Consider the following 25,500-nt stretch of genomic DNA (forward strand, 5'->3'; position numbering starts at 1 on the left):
TAACTCGGTAAGTTGATTATTTCAAAAACTATTTGGACTTTTATTATAAAAACAAAACCATGCTGCAGACAAATGGACAAACACTTGTTCCCTTCGCTCCTACGTTGGGCTATTCGATTCCTGGAATCTTTGAGTCGACTCCAATTGATTCCTGATAATCCAGAATCAATAAAAGCGATTTCGCAAGTTTTTTTTATTATCATCTTATTAAATACAACATTAAATCCTTAATATAAACAACAATAAATCCTGAGACGTATGTCAGTCTTTCTTCGCTATTTAAAAATGATTTTCTTGACTAGTGAATTGCATACATATAAAATGTTAGTGTTTTTACGTTTTCTTAGGTAGAACACCAATATAATAGTTACTGTTCAGGTACAAAAAGCATTCTTTTGTAAGTAAACAGACACGTTTAATGTGTGGAATCGATTTAAAAGCGTGTCTGGAATGTCTGGATTGGAAATACAAAATATAACAGAATCGACTCCTCTTGGAATCGACTCCGTTCGGAATCGACTCTAGTCTTCGACTCAGAATTTACATGCTAACTGCTAGCCTCGCAATGGCTTGTTTTAATTTAAAAACAGCTCCGTAAACATGGGTGTTATTAATACATGAACGGCGGTAACGGTAAGTGGTGCAGTATGAGATGCAGAAATGATTGTATTGTTTATTAAACTCAGCTAGCGTTAAGTGGTACACGATAACTAGCAGTTACAGTTAGCTTAGCTGCTACCTGGCTAACGACTTTCTCAGAGCAGCTACAGTTACTGCTGTTCTACACTGTTATTACTGTATACTGTTAAAACAGGGCAGGATTTTACATTATTTGTAATTTGTTACTCATTAGGGTACATTAATGTCCACCAACACGTATTGTGACTTATTATTTGCTGGAATTTTTTGCAAAACCACTGATCTAGACAGTTGTATTTATTTTAAGAAAACCTGGTTGGACTTCATGTTATTTCATGTGCATTTATGAGGTCAAGAAGAGAAATACTAAACCTTTCGAGATCTGAGTGGAACACGAAGGTTAATTGTGACGAAGGCCATATAATTAGGTACACTTACCTTGTATTGACACTCATTGACCAGTTTTGTAAGGTTCACTCACTTATTTGCACTAACATTGTGTATGTGGTGCAGGAACAGCATTGCAGGGGTTTCCAGATAGCTCAGTTTCAACTTCTGAATTGAGAATTATCCACCAGCAACAAATAATCAAGTCGAAAGCATCCTGTGGTCAGAAACTAGCCATATTGACCAAGTATTAGGGCTTTATTGCTGAAACTGGGGTTTGTGTGTGGCAGGCCTATACAAAGTGTAACACTAGATAGATAGATAGATAGATAGATAGATAGATAGATAGATAGATAGACAGATAGACAGATAGACAGACAGACAGACACGTTGGTATGTAGATAGATAGGTTGGTAGATAGATAGATAGATAGATAGACAGATAGACTGATATACTAGATAGATAGATAGATAGATAGATAGATAGATAGATAGATAGATAGATAGATAGACTGATATACTGTAGAGATAGATAGATAGATAGATAGATAGATAGATAGATAGACAGATAGACAGATAGACAGACAGACAGACACGTTGGTATGTAGATAGATAGATAGATAGATAGATAGATAGATAGATAGACAGATAGACTGATATACTAGATAGATAGATAGATAGATAGATAGATAGATAGATAGATAGATAGATAGACTGATATACTGTAGAGATAGATAGATAGATAGATAGATAGATAGGACAGACAGACAGACAGAACAGACAGATAGATAGATCAGACAGACAGACAGACAGACAGACAGACAGACAGACAGACAGATAGATAGATAGATAGATAAGACAGACAGATAGAACAGACAGATAGATAGATAGATAGGACAGACAGACAGACAGACAGGACAGACAGACAGATAGATAGATAGATAGATACTTTATTAATCCTGGAGGAAATTAATAATCTATCTATCTGTCTATACAAAGTCGAACACACGGGTTAAATACGGTCTCTGAACACATTTCAAATGGCTTTAAAGAACTGCTGTAGGTCCAGACTTGTGGATTATCATCATCATATATGTGACATCCTACACATCACGACAAAATGTCACGCTGGCTAAGTGGGTAGCACTGTCGCCTCACAGCAAGAAGGTCCTGGGTTCGATCCCCAGGTGAGGCGGTCCTGGTCCTTTCTGTGTGGAGTTTGCATGTTCTCCCCGTGTCTGCGTGGGTTTTCTCCGGGAGCTCCGGTTTCCTCCCACAGTCCAAAGACGTGCAAGTGAGGTGAATTGGAGAGACTAAGTTGTCCATGACTGTGTTCGATATAACCTTGTGAACTGATGAACCATGTGTAATGAGTAACTACCGTTCCTGTCGTGAATGTATCCAACGTGTAAAACATGACGTTATAATCCTAATAAACAAACACAGCAAAATGTGGATCATCATTATATGAGACAGTTTTCTTTCAATGGTACTGGGGCATTGCATGCAATTGAAAAAGAGGCATAGGCCATATATTTGAGGAGAATTTAAGCAAATTAGCCAGTTAACAAAATGTTTTATCCTGGAGCTTGTCTTGAGTTTGGTTTAGATCAGCCCATGTGCTTTTCTGTTCAAGTTATTTAATTGTAAAGGAGATTAATGCTACCTGATTCTTTTCGATAGAGTGATGTGATGGTGTTTGCCTTACTCTTGGTTAAGCAAGTCTTCTGGGTGTCGTAGTAGGAATTTTTTGCTGTTCAGCATTTTCTTAGTTTTTCTTAACTGGAACGGGAAAATCGAAGTCCCAGAGCTTTACTTAAACCCAGCTAGTGTACACAGTGTTTAGAATTGCCAGAATTACTGCTGCCCTTCTGTTACACTCATAACAAAGTCACTGCTGTAAGCTGGTTCAGTGGTAGCTCAGTAATTTAGGTATTGGACCAGTTATCAGAAGGTCCCTGATTCAAGCCACCACCACTAATTTGACACTGTTGGCCCCCAAGTCACTTTGGAATCCTATATGCTGAAGAACTAGTGAAAGGTTGCTGACAGATTTTGCAAAGCAACGATTGGTTTACATTTAGTTTGTTTATTAGGATTTTAACGTCATGTTCATGACAGGAAAGGTAGCCACACAAGGTTCATCACTTCTCAAGGTTATATCGAACACAGTCATGGACAATTTACTATCTCCAGTTTACCTCACTTGCACGTCTTTTACTGTGGGAGGAAACCGGAGCACCCGGAGGAAACCCACGCAGACACAGGGAGAACATGCAAACCTCACACAGAAAGGACCCGGACCGCCCCACCTGGGGATCGAACCCAGGACCTTCTTGCTGTGAGGCGACAGTGCTACACACTTAGCCACCGTGCCGCCGGGTTACATATAGTTCAAGTCAAGTCAAGTCAAATTTATTTATATAGCCCTTTTTACAATAGACATCGTCTCAAAGCAACTTTACAAAATCCAGGACCAACAGATACAAAAACCCCTGTCGAGCAAACCGAGGGTGACAGTGGCAAGGAAAAACTCCCTTAAAATTACAGGAAGAAACCTTAAGAGGAACCGGACTCAGCAGGAACCCCCATCCTTCTTGGGTGGTCTGGAGGATACTTTAAATGAATAGTATTTACACAAATCATACAAACACAGAATTAGAATGAACTAAAACTTATAACTAGAAATAAATAATAATAGAGTTATTATTCAGTCCAGTAATAAAGTCTGTAGTGAGTTCTTGACATTCTTGGTTCCCGCTCACAAAAGGAGCAGCATTGTTGGCACGGCAGTCTCTCATTACACAAGATTCATCAGTTCACAAGTTTATATTGAACACAGTCATGGTCAATTTACCTCACTTGCATGTCTTTGGACTGTGGGAGGAAACCGGAGCAACCGGAGGAAACCCACACGGACACGGGGCGAACATGCAAACTCCACACAGAAAAGACCTCGGGGTAAAAGTGCAGCTATTTGGAATGTATACCTGACTAGTGTACCAAGCTAGTAAGTGTATGTGAATATTAACAACCAGTTTCTTCTCCTTCTAGCAGCAGGAGTGAGCTTTAAGGATAATGGACTCCTGGACCCCGAACCCTCGGGCCAAACCGTTCATCCCCCGACAGCAGCGCAGCCTCTATCTTACTTGGAAATACAAACTCACCAACAAACGGGCCCTGCGTCGGCTTTGTCAGGTAACGGTTTCTTCATCCATTTTCAACACTATCTCAAGACCATCCAACGATAAATAAAATTTTAGATCAAACCCAAAGACTGACCAAAGAAGTTACATTTGGCTGGATCCCAGGCCACATTGGCATCCGAGGAAATGAAGAGGCCGACAGGCTAGCACGTAAACCTCCAACCATACAACAACCAAAAAATAAGCTATTAATATTGGACACCAAACCACAGATCATGAAATACATCAGAAACAAATGGCAACTTGAATGGGAATCACAACACAACAATAAACTTCATAAAATATACCCCAATATCAACACACACCACAAACCTACGCCAACAAACAGAATGGAGCAATCTGTATGGACTAGATGCCGCATCGGACACGCCCAATTGACTCATTCACACCTATTGAGAAGGGGACCCCCACCAACATGTGAAATATGCCATACCATCGTAACAACAAAACACATCGTTATCGAATGTCACAAATACAGTACAATAAGGAATCGGTTAGGAATCCCAAATAATATAATAGAAGTTTTCAACCCTAAACACTATAAAAAAAGTATTAACATAATAACATTTCTTGCAAATACTGGACTAATCACACACATGGGAAAACAGACAACATCAAAAATCTAACGAATCTCTTCTCAGCCACGATTATTAATTTCATGTAGACATGGTGTTAAACCCCTCAATCAACCAATCATTCACGAATATAAAACTGAGAACTCGCATATGAAGATCAATACAACAAAAACGAAACAAGAAAGACTATGACTTGGAAAAATAAACAAAAAACTTCAACGATCCTGCCATGAATGTAACCAATGTGTTAACATGGCGTTAAACCATAAAACAAACAAACAGTTCTCCATTTTCACCTTGTTCCATGGCAGTAATGCAAACCACAGTGTCATGTAATATAAATGCATGATCCAGGATGATTGCAGTATCTGCAGTAGTGATTTTGAGACAGTCGTAACACTTGTTTTGTGAAATGTGTGTCTGCAGGGAGGTGCAGTCCTGTTCTTGTTGGTTACAGTGATTGTAAACATTAAACTTATCCTGGAAACCAGGAGAGTCGCGAATGAAGTGGATGCCACACCAGATTACGGTATGATTGGGAATTGTTATTAATTAGTGTGAAATAATGAATGCCTTGTTTTTTCTTTTTTTTTTTGTTGTGTTTAACAATCCTGAACTTCCTGGCAGAAACAAAAATGAAAACAAAAATAGAAATGGACAAATAGAAATAAATAAATAAAAAGACTTAAGCATGACACTGATCATGCCATAAATAACACAGTCAAGTGTATAAAGTTGCATCAAAATCAAATAAATAACATTTTTGTTTAAAATGGCCTACTGCTTACTGGAGCGGTAGGATGGCACGGTGGCTCGGTGGGTAGCACTGTCGCCTTACAGCAGGGAGGTCCTGGCTCCAGTTCCCAGTTTGAGCAGCCCGGGTCCTTTCTGTGTGGAGTTCTCATGTTGTCTCTGTGTCTGTGTGGTTTCCTCCAGGAGCTCCGGTTTCCTCCCACAGTACAAAGACACACAGTCAGGTGAATTGGAGATACAAAATTGTCCATGACTGTGTTTCACATTAAACTTGAACTGATGAATCATGTATAAATAAATGAATAAAATAAAAGACTGGAGCAGTATGCAACAAAGTATGTTCAATTGTTCAATCAGTTGTACACATGTTTGTGCTGGATTAGTACCTGGATTATGGATTGTAACTGATCATCATATCTGTTACTGCAAATGCCAATATTTCTCTAACTATTAACTAATGACTTCTTAACAGTGAATTATATTTTTATTAGATGCTTATTTCATTTATATCATTTCTTATCACTACACATTTACTCAGATGATGCTTTGACCAACATGGAGACAGCACGAAAACCATCCAGTGGCCGCAAGATGCTGGACATCGAGGTGTACTCCAGTCGCTCCAAGGTCTACGTGGCAGTGGATGGTACAACAGTGAGTTCTTAGTTGTGTAAATAAATCACTGTTTTCAATATACAGTCAGAGATGCATTCTCAGTGCCAATATGGGACTTATATTATATATAATAATGGTATAAGTTTGATGATCATATGCCTTAATGTTTGTGTAGGTATTGGAGGACGAGATGCGTGAGCAGGGGAGGGGAATACACGTCATAGTGCTTAATCAGGCCACTGTAAGTAGGGCATATTTGTGCTAATTCACTGTGATTTTGTTTTTTATAATATGTTTAAACATAATGTTTTAGTACAATTTATTACTCTGCAATGTCTGTTTCACTGAAATCAACACTGCACCCTGCTATTCACTTGTTCTTTTTTAGATGTGATCATTCAGTTCTGACCTTATGGAATCTGTTTATCATTGCCCGGCCTATTCTGCTGCTCAAACAGCCTTTGATCACACCCCAACCTGTTTTCTATTTCTATATATTAATGCCTAGATTCGTAAAAAGAACACTTTACATGGAGAAGTTCAAAAATTAGGCGTATCATTTTCTATGTAAAGAGCATTTTAGAGATGCTGTTATAGGTATTGATGCCTGAAATAGTATCTACATTTCAGGTTGGTCCTACATTTGTGTTTGTACCTCTAGCGTATGTTGTGAAATGACTCTGCGATGTCTTGTCCTGTCTGCACAGGGTCACGTCATGGCAAAGAGAGTGTTCGACACCTACTCGCCTCATGAAGATGAAGCCATGATCCTCTTCCTCAACATGGTCACACGTGGACGAGTCCTTATCTTCACCATCAAGGTTAAAGAACATCGCTTCCTCAGACTTCGGCACTTTCCGTAGCAGTTGTGTTTGGACCGTGTTAATAAAGTATTTCGTTTGTCGTACTCAGGATGAAGGAACCTTCCATCTGAAGGATGCAGCCAAGAACCTACTGAAGGGTCTGGGCAGTCAGGTGGCCGCCACGCTCAGCTGGAGAGACATGTGGACTCTGGTTGTCAAGAAAGGAGGTAGGACGCTTGTACTCTAAAGATCATAGAGGCAAGCTTTGACTGGTCAGGTGTATCATGCTACCCTCAGCATGAAAACACTGGAAAGCCAGATTAAGCATCACCTAACTGGTGCTGCAGCAGTGTTACATACTGTTTGGTCGAGGTGCTGGTACAAAATACAGAATTTCTGTGTATGTGTTACAGCTCTTTGTGAGAATTAATTACTGTCAGAGTAAAGAAAAGCAGTTGTGGCACTCAGGAGACGCATCGGTATAGCTAGCGTGCAAGTATAGCAAGTTTAAATCTCAACAGAGCCACCAGCCTGGCCAGGCATTAATACAAACACAATGGCTGTGTTTGAGAGAGGAAAGGTCGGACTCGGCATTTTTTAATGCAGAAACTAAACTTGATTAACTTTGCTGAATTTACTATTTCTGATTAAATGGGTTGGGATTCGAATTGCAAACTTAGCATGTAGTTTGTTACTCATTTAAAGCAGAGTCTTCCAGCATTTTAGTAAAAACTCAGGAGATTCGGAAATCTCACAAAATGAGATCAGCTGCTTAAAGGGACAGTGGTGGCGTAGTGTGTAGGGGTTTGGGATATCAACTGAAAGGTTGAGAGTTCAAATCTCAGCTCTGCAATGCAGCCACTGTTGGGTCCTTGAGCAAGGCCCTTAACCCTGTCTGCTCCAGGGGCGCCGTACGATGGCTGAACCTGCGCTCTGACCCCAGCTTCCAAACCAGCTGGGATATGCGAAGTAAGAATTTCATTGTACTGTACATCTGTGTATGTATATATGACAAATAAAGGCGTTCTATTCTATTAAAGCGATGATGTACCAATGTACAAAATATTAAAGGATGATGTATGAACATCTGTGTAGGCTTCAGACCCACCACAACTTTTGATCTGAAGATAAATAAAAGAAATAATATACTGTAAGGTTTCATAATCCTGTTTTGTGTTCTCTTAGGTCAGGTTTATGGGGAGAAGCATTCGAAGTCTGCTGCTCTCTCAACCTGGGGAGACCCTGTGCTGCTGAAAACTGAGGTTCAGCTCACTGCTGCTGAAGGTACGAATTCGTCAATGGATTTAAATCACCTGAATACTCGTGTCCAAAAGTCTGTCTATGTCCTCGCCTGCTCCCGCCAGGGGTCGCCGGCGGATCGTGATCCGCATTATTGATTTGGCACAGTTTTTATGCCGGATGCCCTTCCTGACTTAACTATGGGGAGAACATGCAAGATCCACACAGAAAGGACCCGGACCGTCCCACCTGGGGATCGAACCCAGGACCTTCTTGCTGTGAGGCGAAAGTGCTACCCACTTAGCCACCGTGCCGCCCCAATTGTGTCCAAAAGTATGTGTATAAATAACCAAGACATCCCCTTTCAAACTATGGCCATTATTATGTCGTTCCCCCTTTCCTCAGCTTAGGCAGTAATGTTGGACCCGAATGCCTGGCCTCCAATACATATGCCGATATGTGTTGATTGGGGCTGAATTCAGGACTTTCTTCACACCACTGGAGGAGGTCCTGAACACCAGTCCTGTCAAACACAGGGGCACAGTCATCCTTGAATTAATATTCTGTATGTGAACTTCTGACTGTGAGCTTTTTGGACATTCCATTCCAAAACCAATACCAAGATTGTGGCTATAAAAGCCTTTTTCTACTGGGAGATTTTGAACTGTGTCTATGGAAATTTGCACATATTAAGACAAAACAGGATTTTTAAGGTCAGGCTGGACAAGAATGCCTGACTTGCGTGGCAGAGCAATGATTCAAACCCACAACCTTTTGTTTGATAGCCAATGGTTTTACCTATACTTCTGGGGCCACCCATTGCCCCCTAAATGTATTGACCTCTAACATCATGTCAGCTGGAAGATGGTTATTAAAAGTTGTCCAGTTCCTGAGTCTAACCCAGTAGCTTAATGAGACCTCTCTCTGTGTGGTATCGTGTAGAGGCCGAGTGCCACTGGGCCGATACAGAGCTGAATCGACGGAGGAAGCTCTTCTGCAGTAAGGTCGAGGGCTACGGAAGCATCTGCAGCTGTAAGGATCCGGCACCTATCGAGTTCAACCCAGAACCAGTAAGCCTGAAGTTTTTTTTTAATGAAATGTCCAGTTTCTAAGATCATAGCATGTTTTTTAAACTCCGTTTCTGCCAAGCATGGGTACGAACATATTGTCTCGTTGGCAACACTTTGAACCTTAACTGTCTAAAATATTTTACCTGCGCTGTCCCTCTAATACAGTGGACCTTAATTTAACGGACTAAAATCGGGGAGCACTGGTCCGTTAAATGTGATTGTCTGAAACAGCGAGGTTTTTTTCCACGGCGTGTGGAAACATAAACGAAAACACAGAACTAAGGTCCACAAAAATGCTAAACATGCACTATGATAAACAGTAAAATGAACAATGTTAATAGATATGTTCATATGTAAAGTAAAACCTGTAAATAAATATTAAAATTGCTGTACTGTACTACTGGGGACAAATTTCATTTGTTTGTTTATTAGGATTTTAACGTCATGTTTTACACTTTTGGTTACATTCATGACAGGAACGGTAGTAAGTCTTGGACAATTTAGTGTCTCTATTTCACCTCACTTGCATGTCTTTGGACTGTGGGAGGAAACCGGAGCACCCGGAGGAAACCCACGCGGACATGGGGAAAATATGCAAACCTCACACAGAAAGAACCCTGACCACCCCACTTGGGGATCAAACCCAGGACCTTCTTGCTGTGAGGTGCCGCCTGAAATTTCATTTACCTTGTGTGGTAAATTAATTTACCTAGACGCTTACCACTTCTGTTGTCTTTTAAAGCCATAACGAAGCTCTAGAACTTGCAAAAATGAAGCATAAAACACAGAGAAAAAGGCGAGAACAAAGCGAGCCTCCTGGCAAAACAAAACCTATCACTCGTGTAAAAAGAGAGACGTGCACCGTCTAGTGGACGATTACTGAACTACTGATCTTCTTGGTACACTTCTTGCAGGAATTTTGAACAATCGGACCAGACATTCAGTTCTCCAGATTTTGTCTGTTAAATCTGAAATCATTTATTATAATAAATAATTAGAGAACGCTACATCAGCAATGAGAAAACTGCTTCCATTTCCAACACACGGGTGTTTATCGTCTCATATCACCCCCAGGTGGAAGCAGCATCTCGTTGCAGCGAAACAAGCTCATTTGTGAGCAGTGTAGGTATTCTATTTTAAATCCTCCCGCCCCCGCCGGTCCGTGGAATTATATTTTATATGAAACCGGTCCGTGATGCAAAAAAGGTTGGGGAGCGCTGGCTTAGACTGTATGCTGTAAGTCGCTTTGGATAAAATGCCGAAAATGTAAGTGTACACTCGTTCCTGATCTTGTCCATCCTCGTCACTCCCGACGGGAGTCTCTGCCACCTCCAGCTCCCAGTGCCTCCGCCTCCGAGCCGTACAACACAGCAGGCCTCGTTACTGTCTTGTAATAAATTGATGAAAATATTAACAGTATGTCCATGTTTTAGTGCGTGTGCTGTGTACACAGTGATGAGTTAACCTTGCCCATGTGTCAGGCTTTTAACACAGGTCATTTTGTATCTCATTCAGCTTCCTAACAATAACGTCTACAACGTACCAGTCGCTGTCATTGCAGGAAACCGACCGAATTATCTATACAGGTGAGAATGATTTAGTAATATTCGATGTTTAATATACAGTGTAGATAATGTGTTCAGTTAAACGGCAAAACAATAAAGGATAATAATCTGTTTTAGAATGCTGCGATCTCTGCTCTCCTCCCATGGCGTGAACCCACAGATGATCACTGTTTTCATCGATGGATACTATGAGGTACGCATTCTCCTGACCCTATAGCTTAATATGTGGCTGCTTTTAATTATATTAACACCATTCTAAAAAAAAAACATTCTTCTATTACAATCCAAACATTTTACAGCTTTCTGAATGTTATGTACAAGTTTAGTTTGCCATTTCACATAAGTGGTCTAAACCCGTTTAGAATATAAGTGGTTTGAACCCGTATGTTCTAAAAGGACCTAACAAATGGAAACGTTCAGCTACACAACTTGCTGGCAAAAGCTAAATATTTCTTCTAATTTTAACTAACTGAACATTTATGTGGTGCAAAATGTTTTACTGAATAAAATCTGTTCTCCATACTCACACATACACCGAATAGGCATAACATTATGACCACTGACGGCACCTGTTAGTGGGGGGGGGGGGGGGGGGGGGGGGGGGGATGTATTAGGCAGCAAGTGAACATTTTATCCTCAAAGTTGATGTTAGAAGCAGGAAAAATGGACAAGCGTGAGGAGCAGTGGTCCAGTATCTATCAAAAGTGGTCCAAGGAAGGAACAGTGGTAAACCGGCGACAGGGTCATGCGCAGCCAAGGCTCATTGATGCACGTGGAGAGCGAAGGCTGGCCCTTGTGGTCCGATACAACAGACGAGCTACTGTAGCTCAAATTGCTGAAGAAGTTCATGCTGGTTCTGATAGAAAGGTGTCAGCCTATGCCTCGACGGGTCAGGGCTGTTTTGGCAGCAAAAGGAGGACCAACACAATATTAGAAAGGTGGTCATAATGTTATTCCTGATCGGTGTAAATGACGTTAGCTTGTTTTTATGACAGGCAAACACACAGCAGAAGTGACTAAGTGCACTATTTAGACTTACTATTTTGTGTTATTTGGAACACAACCTATTTTAGTACCTCAGTTTTTAGCTTTAGAATTTGTCCAGCCCTATGAAGCCTTCAATTTTACAGCGGTACCTTAAAACTTAATGTCAATTTTTTTCTATAAGGATGTGTAGGAAACTTGTTAATGTGTTCCATGGTCCTGTAAAACTGCATATATTTTAGGCTAGTTGTTTTTGACACGTAAAAATAGCACAAATATAACATTAAAACACTAAAATACAATAAAAACTGGAAATAAAAAAAATACAATAAAATCTGCACTTTACCTTTACTTCTTTATTGTTTCCTTATGCTTCCTAATCATAGAGATGCTTGATCTTGGAATATTGTATTCCGTTCGGTATCAGCGCATTCACAAAAGAAGCGGCACAATAGCTTTTGCTCTGCTGTGCCGTTATTTCCTATGAAGTGTGGCAGCGGTGCACAAAACCTAACGTGACTTATTGTACTAAAACGAGCAAGGAATTTCATTAGTGGAGAAATTTATGAGTAGTAGTAATTCAGAGAAGTTTAGGGTTCCTGTGTCGTTCTTTTAAAACATTAAGTGACATTAAGCTTTTTTTTTTTAATGATAAGCGTTTTAGACTCTCGGAAAAGCTGATTCTCACCATTTCTCAGAACCTCGAGCTGTAACACAAGTTTAAAAGTGAAACAGTGAGGAAAATCCAGATAAACACAGATACATGTGAAGCTTTCAGATGGTTATTCCACACAAATGCAGATTCGTCTCATATGAAAAAAGTTTCAAAGAGTTTAAGGGTACAGATTTCTTGACGAAGGGCGTCGAGTTTCCAAGATTTTGCGTTTAGGGGACGTCGAGTTACAAGGTACCGCTGTACTCATCTTCAAGCCAAGACCCGTCACAGATTACGCTAGATGTTTAGTCTTGTTAAATCTAAAGTCGGTCCACACAAGGAAAAATAAGAGTTAATAGCTGAACATTGTACCACTGAAGTACAACACAGATAACAAGCATAAACAAGCATATCCACAGTAGTGGAGATCAGGCTGGTATAAAAAGAAGATGTTTTTAATTTGCATATTCATGTATATTTAAAGGGCCTTGCATTGTTTATGAGGGCGAAGGTCTAAAGATGTTTGTAGGCTGTTTTAATATTCTCTCTGGATTAAAAAAGCATATTAAACACACTTATTAAACATGGATTAATTTTTTAACCGGTTCTTGGTTTACATAAAATTCACCAGGGTCAAATCAATAAACATTTATGGTGGTGGTGTTTTATTTGATAGATATTTTACAGTATTATTTCCCCATGTTGGTGTTTTCATAGGAACCAATGGATGTGGTGGAGCTGTTTGGTCTGAAAGGAGTTCAGCACACGCCCATAAGTATTAAAAACGCCCGTGTGTCCCAGGTGATTTTTCTGATCTGTTCCGTCTATCATTTATGATTTAGGTTATATAAAAAGATGTGATTTACTTACATGGATTTATTGTATATTTCTTTTAGCACTACAAAGCCAGTTTGACTGCAACTTTTAATCTTCATCCGGTGAGTTTTCTTTAAATATGGCAACAATATGGCATGTACAGGGTGTCCCCAAAGTCTGGACACATAGGAACTATAACTAACTATATGTTTACTAAAATACACGCATACATATTGTATCACAAATAGTGGAAAACACATTGAATGAAATAAAATGTTGAAAAATGTCATTTACTGAAACTATGCATTTTGCCTACGTGTTCAGACTTTAGGGACACTGTATAAAGTCTTAAGCTTAGTCATGTGCTATCCATGTCGGTCTTATTGGAGGACAAAAAATACAGTTTAGCTGCCAGTTAGTTAAAGAATCTTTTGTGGTGGTGAGATGCTCGATGTTGCAAATAGATGCTTTAATGCTTTAATGTTAATGTTTCTATATTATAAATAGAAAGATTCATTATTCTTGTTTTTTCAGTTTAACATGTTTGTGATACTGACTCCTGTTATTATTTTAGGATGCAAACTTTGCCATTGTCCTGGAGGAAGATTTGGATATATCCATCGATTTTTACAGGTATGAAAGAACACAGTACATTAATAACAGTGTGCAGTTCTGCTCACTAGAGGTCAGCAAGCTCCGTCAGGTAAACACACAAACGTCTTCTGGAGGTAGACGGCTATTTACCGTGTAGGTGGTTGAAAGTGTTATAAGCTGGTTAACTGTCTCTCACTTTCTGGTTCTTTTTAGTTTTCTCAGTCAGACCATTCATTTACTCAATGAAGATGAGAGTCTTTATTGCATCTCGGCTTGGAATGACCAGGTAAGTAATAGAAAGACGTACAGTATATTGTACAACATGTATTCAGAATCCATTTCCCATTTTCCTTTTCTACATGGATGAAATGTATTTTGTTTACACAACAAGATAAGGCTTGTGTCTTACTTAAGTTTTGAATTAGTGCACTGTAAGGCTCTTGAGTTGGGCAGAGTAGAGTAAATGTTAATTAATACAACAAATATTTTCAGTCAAAGCCACATTTAATGCTGGTCAGTTAAATAGTTCAGTTACAAATATAAAGCGTTTCTTGATTTAATACGTTTATTGAAAAGTAAGCAGCTTTATTACAGGTTGTCAGGGCAGCACAGTGGGTCTTCTCACTGCAAGACGGTCCTGGGTTTGATCCCCAGGTGGGGCGGTGCGGGTCTATTCTGTGTGGAGTTCCCATGTTCTCCCTGTGCCTGCGTGGGTTTCATCTGGGAGATCCGATAAATTATTACAGGTCGTCACATTTAGAAATCGGAAATGTCCGACTGGCCATAAGGGTTTCTCATAATCGGATACCCTGAACCCAGTAGTTTGTTTGTCACAATCTGCTTTAATGCATTTATGTGCATGTAAACACACTGTCATGATGGTCCCCAGTTGGAGTAGTCCGGGTCCTTTCTGTGTGGAGTTTGCATGTTCTCCCCGTGTCTGTGTGGGTTTCCTCCGGGTGCTCCGGTTTCCTCCCACAGTCCAAAGACATGCAAGTGAGGTGAACTGAAAATACAAAATTGTCCATGACTGTGTTTGACATTAAACTTGTGAACTGATGAATCTTGTATAATGAGTAACTAGCATTTCTGTCATGAATGTAACCAAAGTGTAAAACGTGACGTTAAAATCCTGATAAATAAATAAATGTTTACAGGCACGTTGCCCACAATGGATGAGGGTTTTGCCATCATGACAGTGTGTTTACATGTACATAAATGCATGAAAGCAGATTATGACAAACAAACTACTGGGTCTGGGTATCCAATTATGAGAAACCTTCAGGTTTACATGACCAGTCGGACATTTCTGATTTCTAAATGTGACAACCTGTAATAATGTATTTATTTATTTATTAGGATTTTAACGTCATGTTTTACACTTTGGTTACATTCATGACAGGAACGGTAGTTACTCATTACACAAGATTCATCAGTTCAGGTTTTTATAATCAAACACAGTCGTGGACAATTTTGTATCTCCAATTCACCTCACTGAATGTTTTTGGACTGTGGGAGGAAACCGGAGCACCCGGAGGAAACCCACACAGACACGGGAAGAACATGCAAACTCCACACAGAAAGGACCCGGACCGCCCCACCTGGGACTCGAACCCAGGACCTTCTTGCTGTGAGGCGAGCCGCTGTGCCGCCCGCCTGTGAACAAACCTCATTTAACTGAATACACACTGCCGCTTACCATTTGCTTTAGTTCTTGTATTACCTCAATGATTCGTATCTAATCACATGTTTAACTGTAACTTGGTTTTTTTTTTTTAATACCATACTATGCTTTGTTTATCACTTCGATTGTAGGGTTATGAGCACACGGCAGAGGACCCTTCACTGCTTTACAGGGTGGAGAGCATGCCCGGCTTGGGCTGGGTGCTCAAAAAAAGCCTCTACAAAGATGAGCTAGAACCCAAGTGGCCTACACCTGAAAAGGTCAGATGAATCCCACAATACAGTTCACCTACCAAAAGTAGTGCTCTTTTCACACAGGCGTGTATGATGCTTGTACACATTAAACAATAATAATGTTCTGTGCTTATTTCTTTTTTGATTTTGTGGTAGCTGTGGGACTGGGACATGTGGATGCGAATGCCAGAGCAGAGAAAGGGGAGAGAATGCATCATTCCTGATGTCTCGCGCTCCTATCACTTTGGCATAGTTGGCCTGAACATGAATGGTTACTTCCATGTAAGTGAAAATATCCTTTTATTTTCTTTTTTTCTTCATTTCGGGTGTTTCTGTGTTTAGGACACACCACAGTGGATCGTTCCAGTTTTTATGCTTAATTTGGCACAGTGTTTACACCGGATGCCCTTCCTGGCACAACCCTCCTCCTTTTTTTCTATTTATTTATGCAATTTATTTATTTATGTTCCCAGTATTTAGCGGAACTTTTTCTTATTACATTTACATTACATTTACATTTTCTGCATTTAGCAGACGCTTTTATCCAGAGCAACTTACAGTACTGTGACAGTATATTGTGTAAGCAATTTAGGGTTAAGGGCCTTGCTCAAGGGCCCAACAGTGGCAACCTGGCAGTGGTAGGGCTTGAACCAGCAACCTTTCGATTATTAGTCCAGTACCTTAACCATGAGGCTACAACGGCCCTTATTCACCCATGCTTCTGCACAGGCGCCTCTATCTACTAATCAGGGTCCTTGCACAGCGTTAGAAGATCCCGTCCACATAGTCCGGTCATCCCGCCCTAGCAGACACGGTAGCCAATTAGAGTCTGATACAGGCACTGCCAATTATGCCCGCTAGATGCTGCCCAGACGACCGGAGTTTCGAACAGAGGAGGTCAGAATATCTCGGCTCTGGTGTGCTAGCGGAATATCCCGCTGTGCCAACTGGGTGCCCCACAACCCTCCTTTTTTTATTTTGAGTTGGGATTGACACAGAGAATGCACAGACGGTCTTTTCTGGCTGACGGCACAGTGGGCTGGCATGATTTTACCGCTGCAACACCCAATATCCTAAAATCACAATATGAACTCAAACCTCAAACTTTGAATTATGCCTGGGTGGCACAGTTGTCTAATATGCCAGCCCACTTGGGTTTGATGTGTTGGCGAAGTGAGGATGTCCAAATTGGGTGGAAAAGGGCAGGAAATTAATAAAATGCTTATATAGTCGTACCTCGTAAATCAATGTTGCTGAAACTCGGAATCTTTGAAACTCGATGCCTGTCAGCGAGAAATTTGTACCCTTAAACTCGACGTGAGTGGGATGTAAACAAAGGGGTAAGCGTTAGGGCACAGTCACATGAGAAGCAGCAAAACTGCTGAGTGTGGCACTTGCCGCGTTAAGCTTGTGATTTTTTGCAAGGTTTTATTCTATTTTTTATTGATTTTTAAACTGTTTTTTAATTGTATTTCAGTGTTTTTATATTATATTTGTGTTATTTTCAGTGTATAACTGTCAAAAACAACCTCATTATTTTACCTTAGACTAAAATAAATGCAGTTTCATGGGACCATGGAACGCATTAACAGGTTTCCCTTACATTCTAATGGGAAATAATACCTTAAAACTCAACGCCTTTTAAACTCAACCCCACCACCAGAATCAATTGACGTCGAGTTTCAAGGTACCACTGTAATCTAAATACTTATTTTTATTCTTTTAATGTCCTCATTTCTTGTGCAGGAAGTGTACTTTAAGAAGCACAAGTTTAACACGGTTCCAAACGTCCAATTAAAAAACGTTGGCGGGTACGTAAACGATTAGAAACACCTCCTGTCTCTTTAATTTTGCAATCATGCAATTTACAGTGTCATTTACAGTGTATCATGTTCTCTGTCCACAGTTTAAAGAAAGATGCTTATGAGGTGGAGATCCAGAATCTATTACGGTAAATACTATGGTATTTTCTTTCATTTATAGGTGACACTTGACAGTCAGAGCAAATTGACAGAATTTAAGTAATAAAATAATTAAGGACTTATAATGTTACTTCAGGCATTCAGCATTCACATGTTGCATTTCCCTCCAGCTGAAACCCTATGCATTTCACATCTGATATGCCTTCAATGCATTCATTATGCCCGGAATGCTGGGAAACCATTAGTCTTGCCAGGCCAGTCCTGATCTCTAACACGATTATGTCTGGCGAAAGCAAAAGTTGGCTCCAAAGTACAAAGCACGGAAATTGATCACATGCTTGGCCTACAGACTTTACTTTACCTGTATCACGCTGTAAGCACTGTTGTTTGCTTACTGTACAGAGGAACCTCGATTTAACGGACTAAAAGAGGAGAGCATGAAAATGCGAATGCCCGAAACAGCGAGGTTTTTTTCCATGGGGTCGAAAATATACGAAAACACAGAACTAAGGTCCACAAAAGTGCTAAACATGCATTTGTGATAAAGAGTAAAATGAACAATGTAGGCCCCCAGGTGGCGCTGCAGGATATTCTGCTAGCACACTCCTTGGTTCAAAACTCGATGTTGCCACCGGTCGGCTGGGCGCCATCTAGCAGGCATAATCGGCAGTGCCTGCAGGGAGGGATGATCGGAATATGTGGGCGGGGTCTTCAAAAACGCTGTGTAAGGACCCTGATTGGTGGGTAGAGGCGCCTGTGCAGAGTGCATGGGTGGAAAAGGGTTCCGTTATGGGCTGCGTGCGGGTCGTAGAAGGCGTGAGCAGCAATATACCCACCTTGACTGCAAAAAATCGGGGATCCCTAGCAGCGGGAAGACAAATTGACTACGCTAAATTGGGAGAAAAAGGGAGAAAATGCAGAAATATACTGTATATACATAAAAAAAAATTAACAATGTAAATAGATATGTAAATACGTCATGTAAAACCGGTAAATAAATATTAAGATTTGTGTACTGTACTACTGAGGAGAAATGACATCTACCTTGTGTGATGGATAGTTTCTATCATTCTGAGTCTGAAGCACCTCTGGTGGCTACTGGAGCAGCGCTGGTGCAGAACTAAACACCAGAACACTAGAACTAGGAGCGAGCCTCCCGACAAAACAAAGCCTATAACTCATGTAAACAGAGAGACGTGCGCCGGCTAGCGGACAATTACTGAACTGCTGGTCTTGGTACGCTTCTCGCGGGAAGTTCAAACAATCGGACCGGACATTCAGTTTTCCAGATTGTTCCACTGTATTTATTTTGTATGTTGTTGCCTTCTGTACAGTGATTTTTTTTCAAGCTACAGCAAATGAACAGTTTATGCATTACAAAAATTGTTTTACTGCATTTAATGTGCTCTCCACACTTGTGAGACATGGGTTCACAGTTAATTTACAGTTTATCTGGGTTTCCTATTGTTTTCAATCCCCACCAGTATGGGTCCCCTGAGTAAGACCCATAAACCTCAGTCGCTTGGATTGTACTTGGTCACAGTTGTAAGTCACTTTTGAATAAAAGCGTCTGTTAATTGCCATAAATGTACCTGCTTACTCAGCATACAAATGATTCCCGGGTAAAACACATCCTGTGTGCTCCGTAGCATTTAACTATACTGTTGGGAAGCTCTAATAAGACGTATTAAGCACAGCAGGTTATGGCTTCAAGTGCAGCCCATATTAATCATTAATGTAGGTAAGGTATAGATTTGCATATTTAGTTTAACCCACCTTCAAGCCAAGATCCCTCAGATGTGTTTTCCCCTCTCACAAGACTTACACCGATCAGCCATAACATTAAAACCACCTCCTGTTTTCTACACTCACTGTCCATTTTATCAGCTCCACTTACCATATAGAAGCACTTTGTAGTTCTACAATTACTGACTGTCGTCCATCTGTTTCTCTGCATGATTTGTTAGCCCCCTTTCATGCTGTTCTTCAATGGTCAGGACTGCAGTGACACTGACATGGTGGTGGTGTGTTAGTGTGTGTTGTGCTGGTATAAATGGATCAGACACAGCAGCGCTGCTGGAGTTTTTAAACACCTCACTGTCACTGCTGGACTGAGAATAGTCCACCAACCAAAAATATCCAACCAACAGCGCCCCATGGGCAGCGTCCTGTGACCACTGATGAAGGTCTAGAAGATGACCGACTCAAACAGCAGCAATAGATGAACAATCGTCTCTGACTTTACATCTACAAGGTGGACCAAATTGGTAGGAGTGTCTAATAGAGTGGACAGTGAGTGGACACGGTATTTAAAAACTCCAGCAGCGCCGCTGTGTCTGATCCACTCATACCAGCACAACACACACTAACACACCACCACCATGTCAGTGTCACTGCAGTGCTGAGAATGATCCACCACCCAAATAATACCTGCTCTGTGGGGTCCTGACCATTGAAGAACAGCATGAAAGGGGGCTAAAAGGTATACAGAGAAACAGATGGACTACAGTCAGTAATTGTAGAACTACAAAGTGCTTCTATATGGTAAGTGGAGCTGATAAAATGGACTGTGAGTGTAGAAACAATGTTATGGCTGATCAGTGTATTTTAAAGATGACGACGACATTAGAGCAAAGCTAAATGTACATGATGTATCAGCGATGTCACTATGCTAATTAACATTTTATTTTTTACTGTCTGTTTGTGCTTGAAGTGAGGCAGAAGTTCTGGACCACAGCAAAAACCCCTGTGAGGACTCCTTCATTCCAGACACCGAAGGAAAGACCTACATCATGTTCATCAAAATGGAGCAAGAAACAGACACCAGCACTTGGACCGAATTGGCGAAGGTAAAACTAACTCGTGGTAAAAGCACAGACTGCTTATTATGTGCTGCCCTACATTTAGGGTCTGTCTGAAAACCTAGTGAGCTGCCTTGCTGCCTACTGCCTACCTGATCAGCTGCCTCAGTCAAGAGGATTCTAATAAAACTTTAAACTTATAAGGCAGATTATTTCGATGCACTACTTAGACATAGATTATGGCGATTACATCACTGCAGTTTTTGCTTACTAAGCTAACACGGTTAGCCTCAGGTCATTCAAACCAGTAGGCTGAGACGGCACAACCCGCTAGCATGCCAGCTAACGTCTCCCTCCGTGTACCGAAAACTGTTAAACTGTCCCTGACGAGCCTGAATTTACAATTAAATGACACTTGTGCACCTTTAGACAGATTAAACATCAGTAAGAGCTTTTAAACTGAAACAGTCGAGGCTTTCTTGACCGGTGTCAATGCCCAGCCATACCGCTGCGCTAGACAGAAAGTCTTGTGAGAAACCTTCTGTTACAGCTGAAAAGATCACGCTATTTTAATATCATTTGTTTTTTTAAAATGGGATGTCCAACAAGTTCATGGTCAGGTGTCCAAATACTTTTGGCCATACATGGTGCAGTAGTGTAGGTTCAATAAGGCTTGAAACTGTTTCACTGACCCTTAGTGGCAGGTCTGTGAAGTTACCCAGTGTTTCACTCTCACCGCGACCCTCGGCTCGAATAGCCGATTTGCTCAGCGCAAATTTTAATAACCATTTTAATAACCATTAAATCCAGTCCAAAAGCTCCACATACATCTGTGTTTAGCTGGATTAACTTCTTGTGTGGTGGTTCTGCAGCTCGGGGTTCTGAAAATCGGATTCTCTGCTAAAAGTACCACACAGGGACACTAAATTCCTCTCCGTTATTACTGGTTATAAGTGTCTCTGTACTGGTTATAAGTGCTCTGTTCTGCCCAAATTCATGTACATTGTTTTAGTACAATAAGTCATGTTAAGCTTTATTTTTCACGTTAAGCGTTGTTCGTACTGTCTAGAGCACTTTTACCGCCTCATATCACACAGTTCATCGCTTTGAAAATATCAAAATTTAATCAGATGAACTTTTAAAATATGAAAGAACAGCGCAATAGCGGTTTCACAGCCTCTACACTGATGCCCACAGATGACGTCACGGTCCGCGCTGATTGCTTATGCAAAGCTGATTGCTTATGCACATACTGCCTAATGAATGGAGCCTGCTTAGACTCTAAGCTTTAAAACAGTGCTGTCAAGGCTAATGTGTTCATTTTTAACACGGACTTTTATTGAATTAATTTTGCGCTGCACCGGATGGGGGCCGTGGGTGTGTGGGGGGTTGAGGGTGCCTGCCACCGCTGCTAAAAAAAATTCTAGAGGAAACACTGTTACTGGTACAAAACAAAAGGCTGGACAGTGATCCCTGTGTTTTCTCTCCCTGTAGTGCCTGCATGTGTGGGACCTAGACGTTCGAGGCTATCACAAAGGCCTTTGGAGGCTCTTCAGAAAGAAAAACCACGTCCTCGTCATGGCTGTTCCAATCTCGCCGTACTCGTAAGAAATAAATCCTCATTCTGCTTCTATGTTCATCACTACACTGTTTCTCTTACTAGCCCATCATGTTCATGTTCTTCAGCACTAGGAAGCCTGCGCAAGTTACCCCTATTCATCTGGAGCCTCCACCTAAAGAGGAGGGAGCCCCGGTGGAACAGATATAAACTGGTCGCAGTTACCGGTCTCTTCAAAACCGAAGTCTCGCTCGCACCAGCTACGATAGGTGCTGCAGCGTCTGCCTTTTAACTGGAGCCTGTGATAGGTGCTGCAGTCCTGGTGAGTAGAGCTCTTCCTTCCACTGGGAGGAGCTCGGTATGCGAATGTGTGGCGTCTAAGCTGGTCAGCATGGTACGCTTGATATGAGTCTACAAGGAGCAGCTGAATCCAACCAACTATGGAAACTGCAAAAAAAGGGGGAACTGAGTTTTAATACTGTTTTTAAACTACTGAATGCTTTACTTTTGGCATTTTAAATTAAGTCTATTTATTTTTGCTAGTATCCAAGCTCTTGTATTAGTGTGTTTTCTCTTTAGTGAGCTCAGTTGTATGAAAGGATTGTGCACATAAAGGCCTAACATTGTTTACAAATATGAAATACTACAGGCATATATTTTTGAAACAAACACCATTTGTATCGTACTTTTCTTTCATGAGATGAGATGTGCTTTTATTCTAACTGTTTTTGTTTAATAAATCAGAACAAATGATAAAAAAAAAAAAAAAAAAAGGTTCATTTTTACCAATTGCTTCATCCTGGTCAGGGTCACGGCAGGTCCGGTTCTAGGTCCTGGGCACAAGGCAGGAATACCCATCACACGGATTTGGCCATCCTCTCCCTTAAGCCAATCACGTCTGTGCACCGCTAAGTTTCTAACCCAGGTCACAGCAGAAGTGGGCTAGCTTAATAGACCACTGTACCACCCAAGCACCCCAAGCAGTTTAATCCAAAAACCGTCATGAATAAAGGTGTAAAACTGGATTAATTATGCCTGTATCAAACAAAAGAAGAACCATATGCACCTGACTGCTTATTTACTAATACAATATGCAACTTCTACAACCCCAGAGTTTCTTACATTTACTTTGACTTTTATTTGATTGCGGACAGGATGAACCTGAGATATTTCATGTTTTATCTGCTCAACTTCATTTCATTTATTAATAAATATTCATTCCTGCATTTCAGGTCTGCAACACATTAAAAAAAAAAGGTTGGGACAGTAAAGCATTTACCACTTTGTAATGTTGCCGTTCCTTTTCACCACACTTAAAGGATGTTTGGGCACCGAGGAGACCAAGTGATTTAGTGTTTCAGCTTTTATTTCGTCCCGTTCTTCCTGCAAACACGTCTTAAGATGTGCAACAGTACGGGGGGTCGTCGTCGTCACAAAATTCTCCTCACATTCTCTATTGGGGACAGGTCGGGACTGCAGGCGGGCCAGTCCAGTACCCGTACCCTCTTCTTCCTCAGCCATGCCTTTGTAATGTGTGCAGCAGGTGGTTTTGCATCGTCTTGAGCAGATAAAACATGAAATGTCTCGGGTTCAAACTGTCTGCAATTAAATTAAAGTTAAAATATACGTACGTAAGGAACTCTGTGTTTTTATTTTATTTGCGTTTTCCATACTGTCCCAACTTTTTCTGATTTGGGATTGTATATTATGTCTCCGTATTGACTTTCAGAAGTCGAGTCCAACCCCTGCATGTCAGTGGTCCAGTTTCTTCTAACTTGGTTTTAATCAAAGAAACATGCTCAAGCATTACTCAGCGTTTACTGCTATTAAAAATGGGCAAACCTGGCTGCTCAGGTGGCGCAGCGGTAAAAACACACACTGGGACACCAGAGCTGGGATCTCAAATACATCGTATCGAGTCTCCGCTCTGCCTGCTGGCTGGGCTGAGCAATCACATGAAAAACGATTGGCCTGTTGTTCAGATAGGGGTGGGAAATTAAGCCGGATAGGGTCTCATAACTAATGCAACTACGACCTCTGCTGGCTGATTGATGGCGCCTGCACAGAGACGGGGAAAAAAGTGCTGTCAGGGTGTGTCTCTCCGTACACAGTGTTGATCCGCATTGCACTCGTCAAAGTGTAGGTGACAAAAATGCATACGGCTGCTGCCCACATGTCGGAGGGGGTGTGGGTTAGCTCGTTCTCCTCAATCAGCCAGGGGGTCGGCATCGGTGGAGAGGAAGCATGACGCAATCGGGCAATTGGACACACTAAAAGGGAAGAAAATGCATAAACATTATTGCTCCTTTTTGTTCTGAGACCAGTTTGCATTGCATGTGGTACTCCTGTCCAAAAATACACTATTTGTCAGGTCATATTTTTCCATTTAAGGATATACCAGGATTTATTCTTAGCTGGGAAACATTACATCTACCTGTTCTTGACTTCCACATCTTGGCACAAGAGGCAGTGGATAATCCAAATTGTGTTATGGTCCAAAAAGTCGACCTGTAGGTTTTTAAAGTTAAGAGTAAAGAGTGTCATTTAGAGAGGATACATTTCCTATTATCACAGCCACGAGTATTACATTTGTATTTGTATTTTACTCCACTACTGAATGTTTTATACACCAAAATGTGCAATAGTTAAGCAAATTTTTCTTTTTCTACATGACCGAGACTTGGAATATTATGGGAAACACTACTAGCCAGCAAATCCACATATTTTTACTGGTGATTTTTATTTTCTTTATTTATTTTGCTTAAGTTGTTATTGTAGTTGTAAATACGTTTGACCTGTTTAATAAAATGAAACACTGTTCCATGGAGTTTGGACCTGTTTTATTACTTCACTAAACCTAATTTCTAATTTCTGGTTTATTATCTGAACTCCTGTGCTGTAGGTTCGGCAAACTTAATAACTATTTTGAATTTTCTAACCCCATGTTATTTAAATAAATTAGTTGATTAAATTCTGTATAATTAATCATTCATCTTTACTAATCACTTTATCTTAATCATAGTGGCAGACTCTGAGTGCCAGGGAGAAAGAAACCCTGGACAGTGTGCCAATCCATCACTTTGAATTAAGTCAGTCATCCATCCTCTCGCTCACTGGGAAGTAGAAGGATGCTCACTCACTCACTCACTCTCTTAACCGCTTATCCCAGCTTTTCAATGGGCGCAAGGCACACAGTAACACCCTGGACGGGGCGCCAGTCCATCGCAGGGCAGACACACACATACACACCTATAGGGCAATTCAGTGTCTGCAATGAACCTGACTGCATGTTTTTGGACTGTGGGAGAAAACCGGAGCTCCTAGAGGAAAACCACGCAGACACGGGGAGAACATGCAAACTCTGCACAGAAGGACCCGGACCGCCCCGCCTGGGAATCGAAC

General features: G+C 40.9%; 1 protein-coding gene across 1 annotated transcript; it reads left to right on the forward strand.

Annotated features, from left to right (window-relative positions):
- The first annotated feature begins 508 nt into the window (after positions 1-508).
- On the forward strand, positions 509-23,207 carry pomgnt1 (protein O-linked mannose N-acetylglucosaminyltransferase 1 (beta 1,2-)). Its single transcript, XM_062997091.1, has 22 exons — positions 509-633; positions 4,080-4,223; positions 5,233-5,335; positions 6,098-6,213; positions 6,350-6,415; positions 6,882-6,995; positions 7,087-7,204; positions 8,163-8,261; positions 9,159-9,286; positions 10,802-10,872; positions 10,969-11,044; positions 13,208-13,291; positions 13,387-13,428; positions 13,881-13,939; positions 14,114-14,186; positions 15,716-15,844; positions 15,974-16,099; positions 17,564-17,628; positions 17,724-17,768; positions 20,453-20,588; positions 22,035-22,144; positions 22,227-23,207. Exons 2-22 carry the CDS (start codon positions 4,104-4,106, stop codon positions 22,306-22,308), a joined length of 1,962 nt encoding a protein of 653 aa, XP_062853161.1. The 5' UTR covers positions 509-633; positions 4,080-4,103; the 3' UTR covers positions 22,309-23,207.
- The last annotated feature ends 2,293 nt before the right edge of the window (positions 23,208-25,500 follow it).

Source organism: Trichomycterus rosablanca, chromosome 6 (genome assembly GCF_030014385.1).
Source record: "Trichomycterus rosablanca isolate fTriRos1 chromosome 6, fTriRos1.hap1, whole genome shotgun sequence".
Taxonomy (NCBI): domain Eukaryota; kingdom Metazoa; phylum Chordata; class Actinopteri; order Siluriformes; family Trichomycteridae; genus Trichomycterus; species Trichomycterus rosablanca.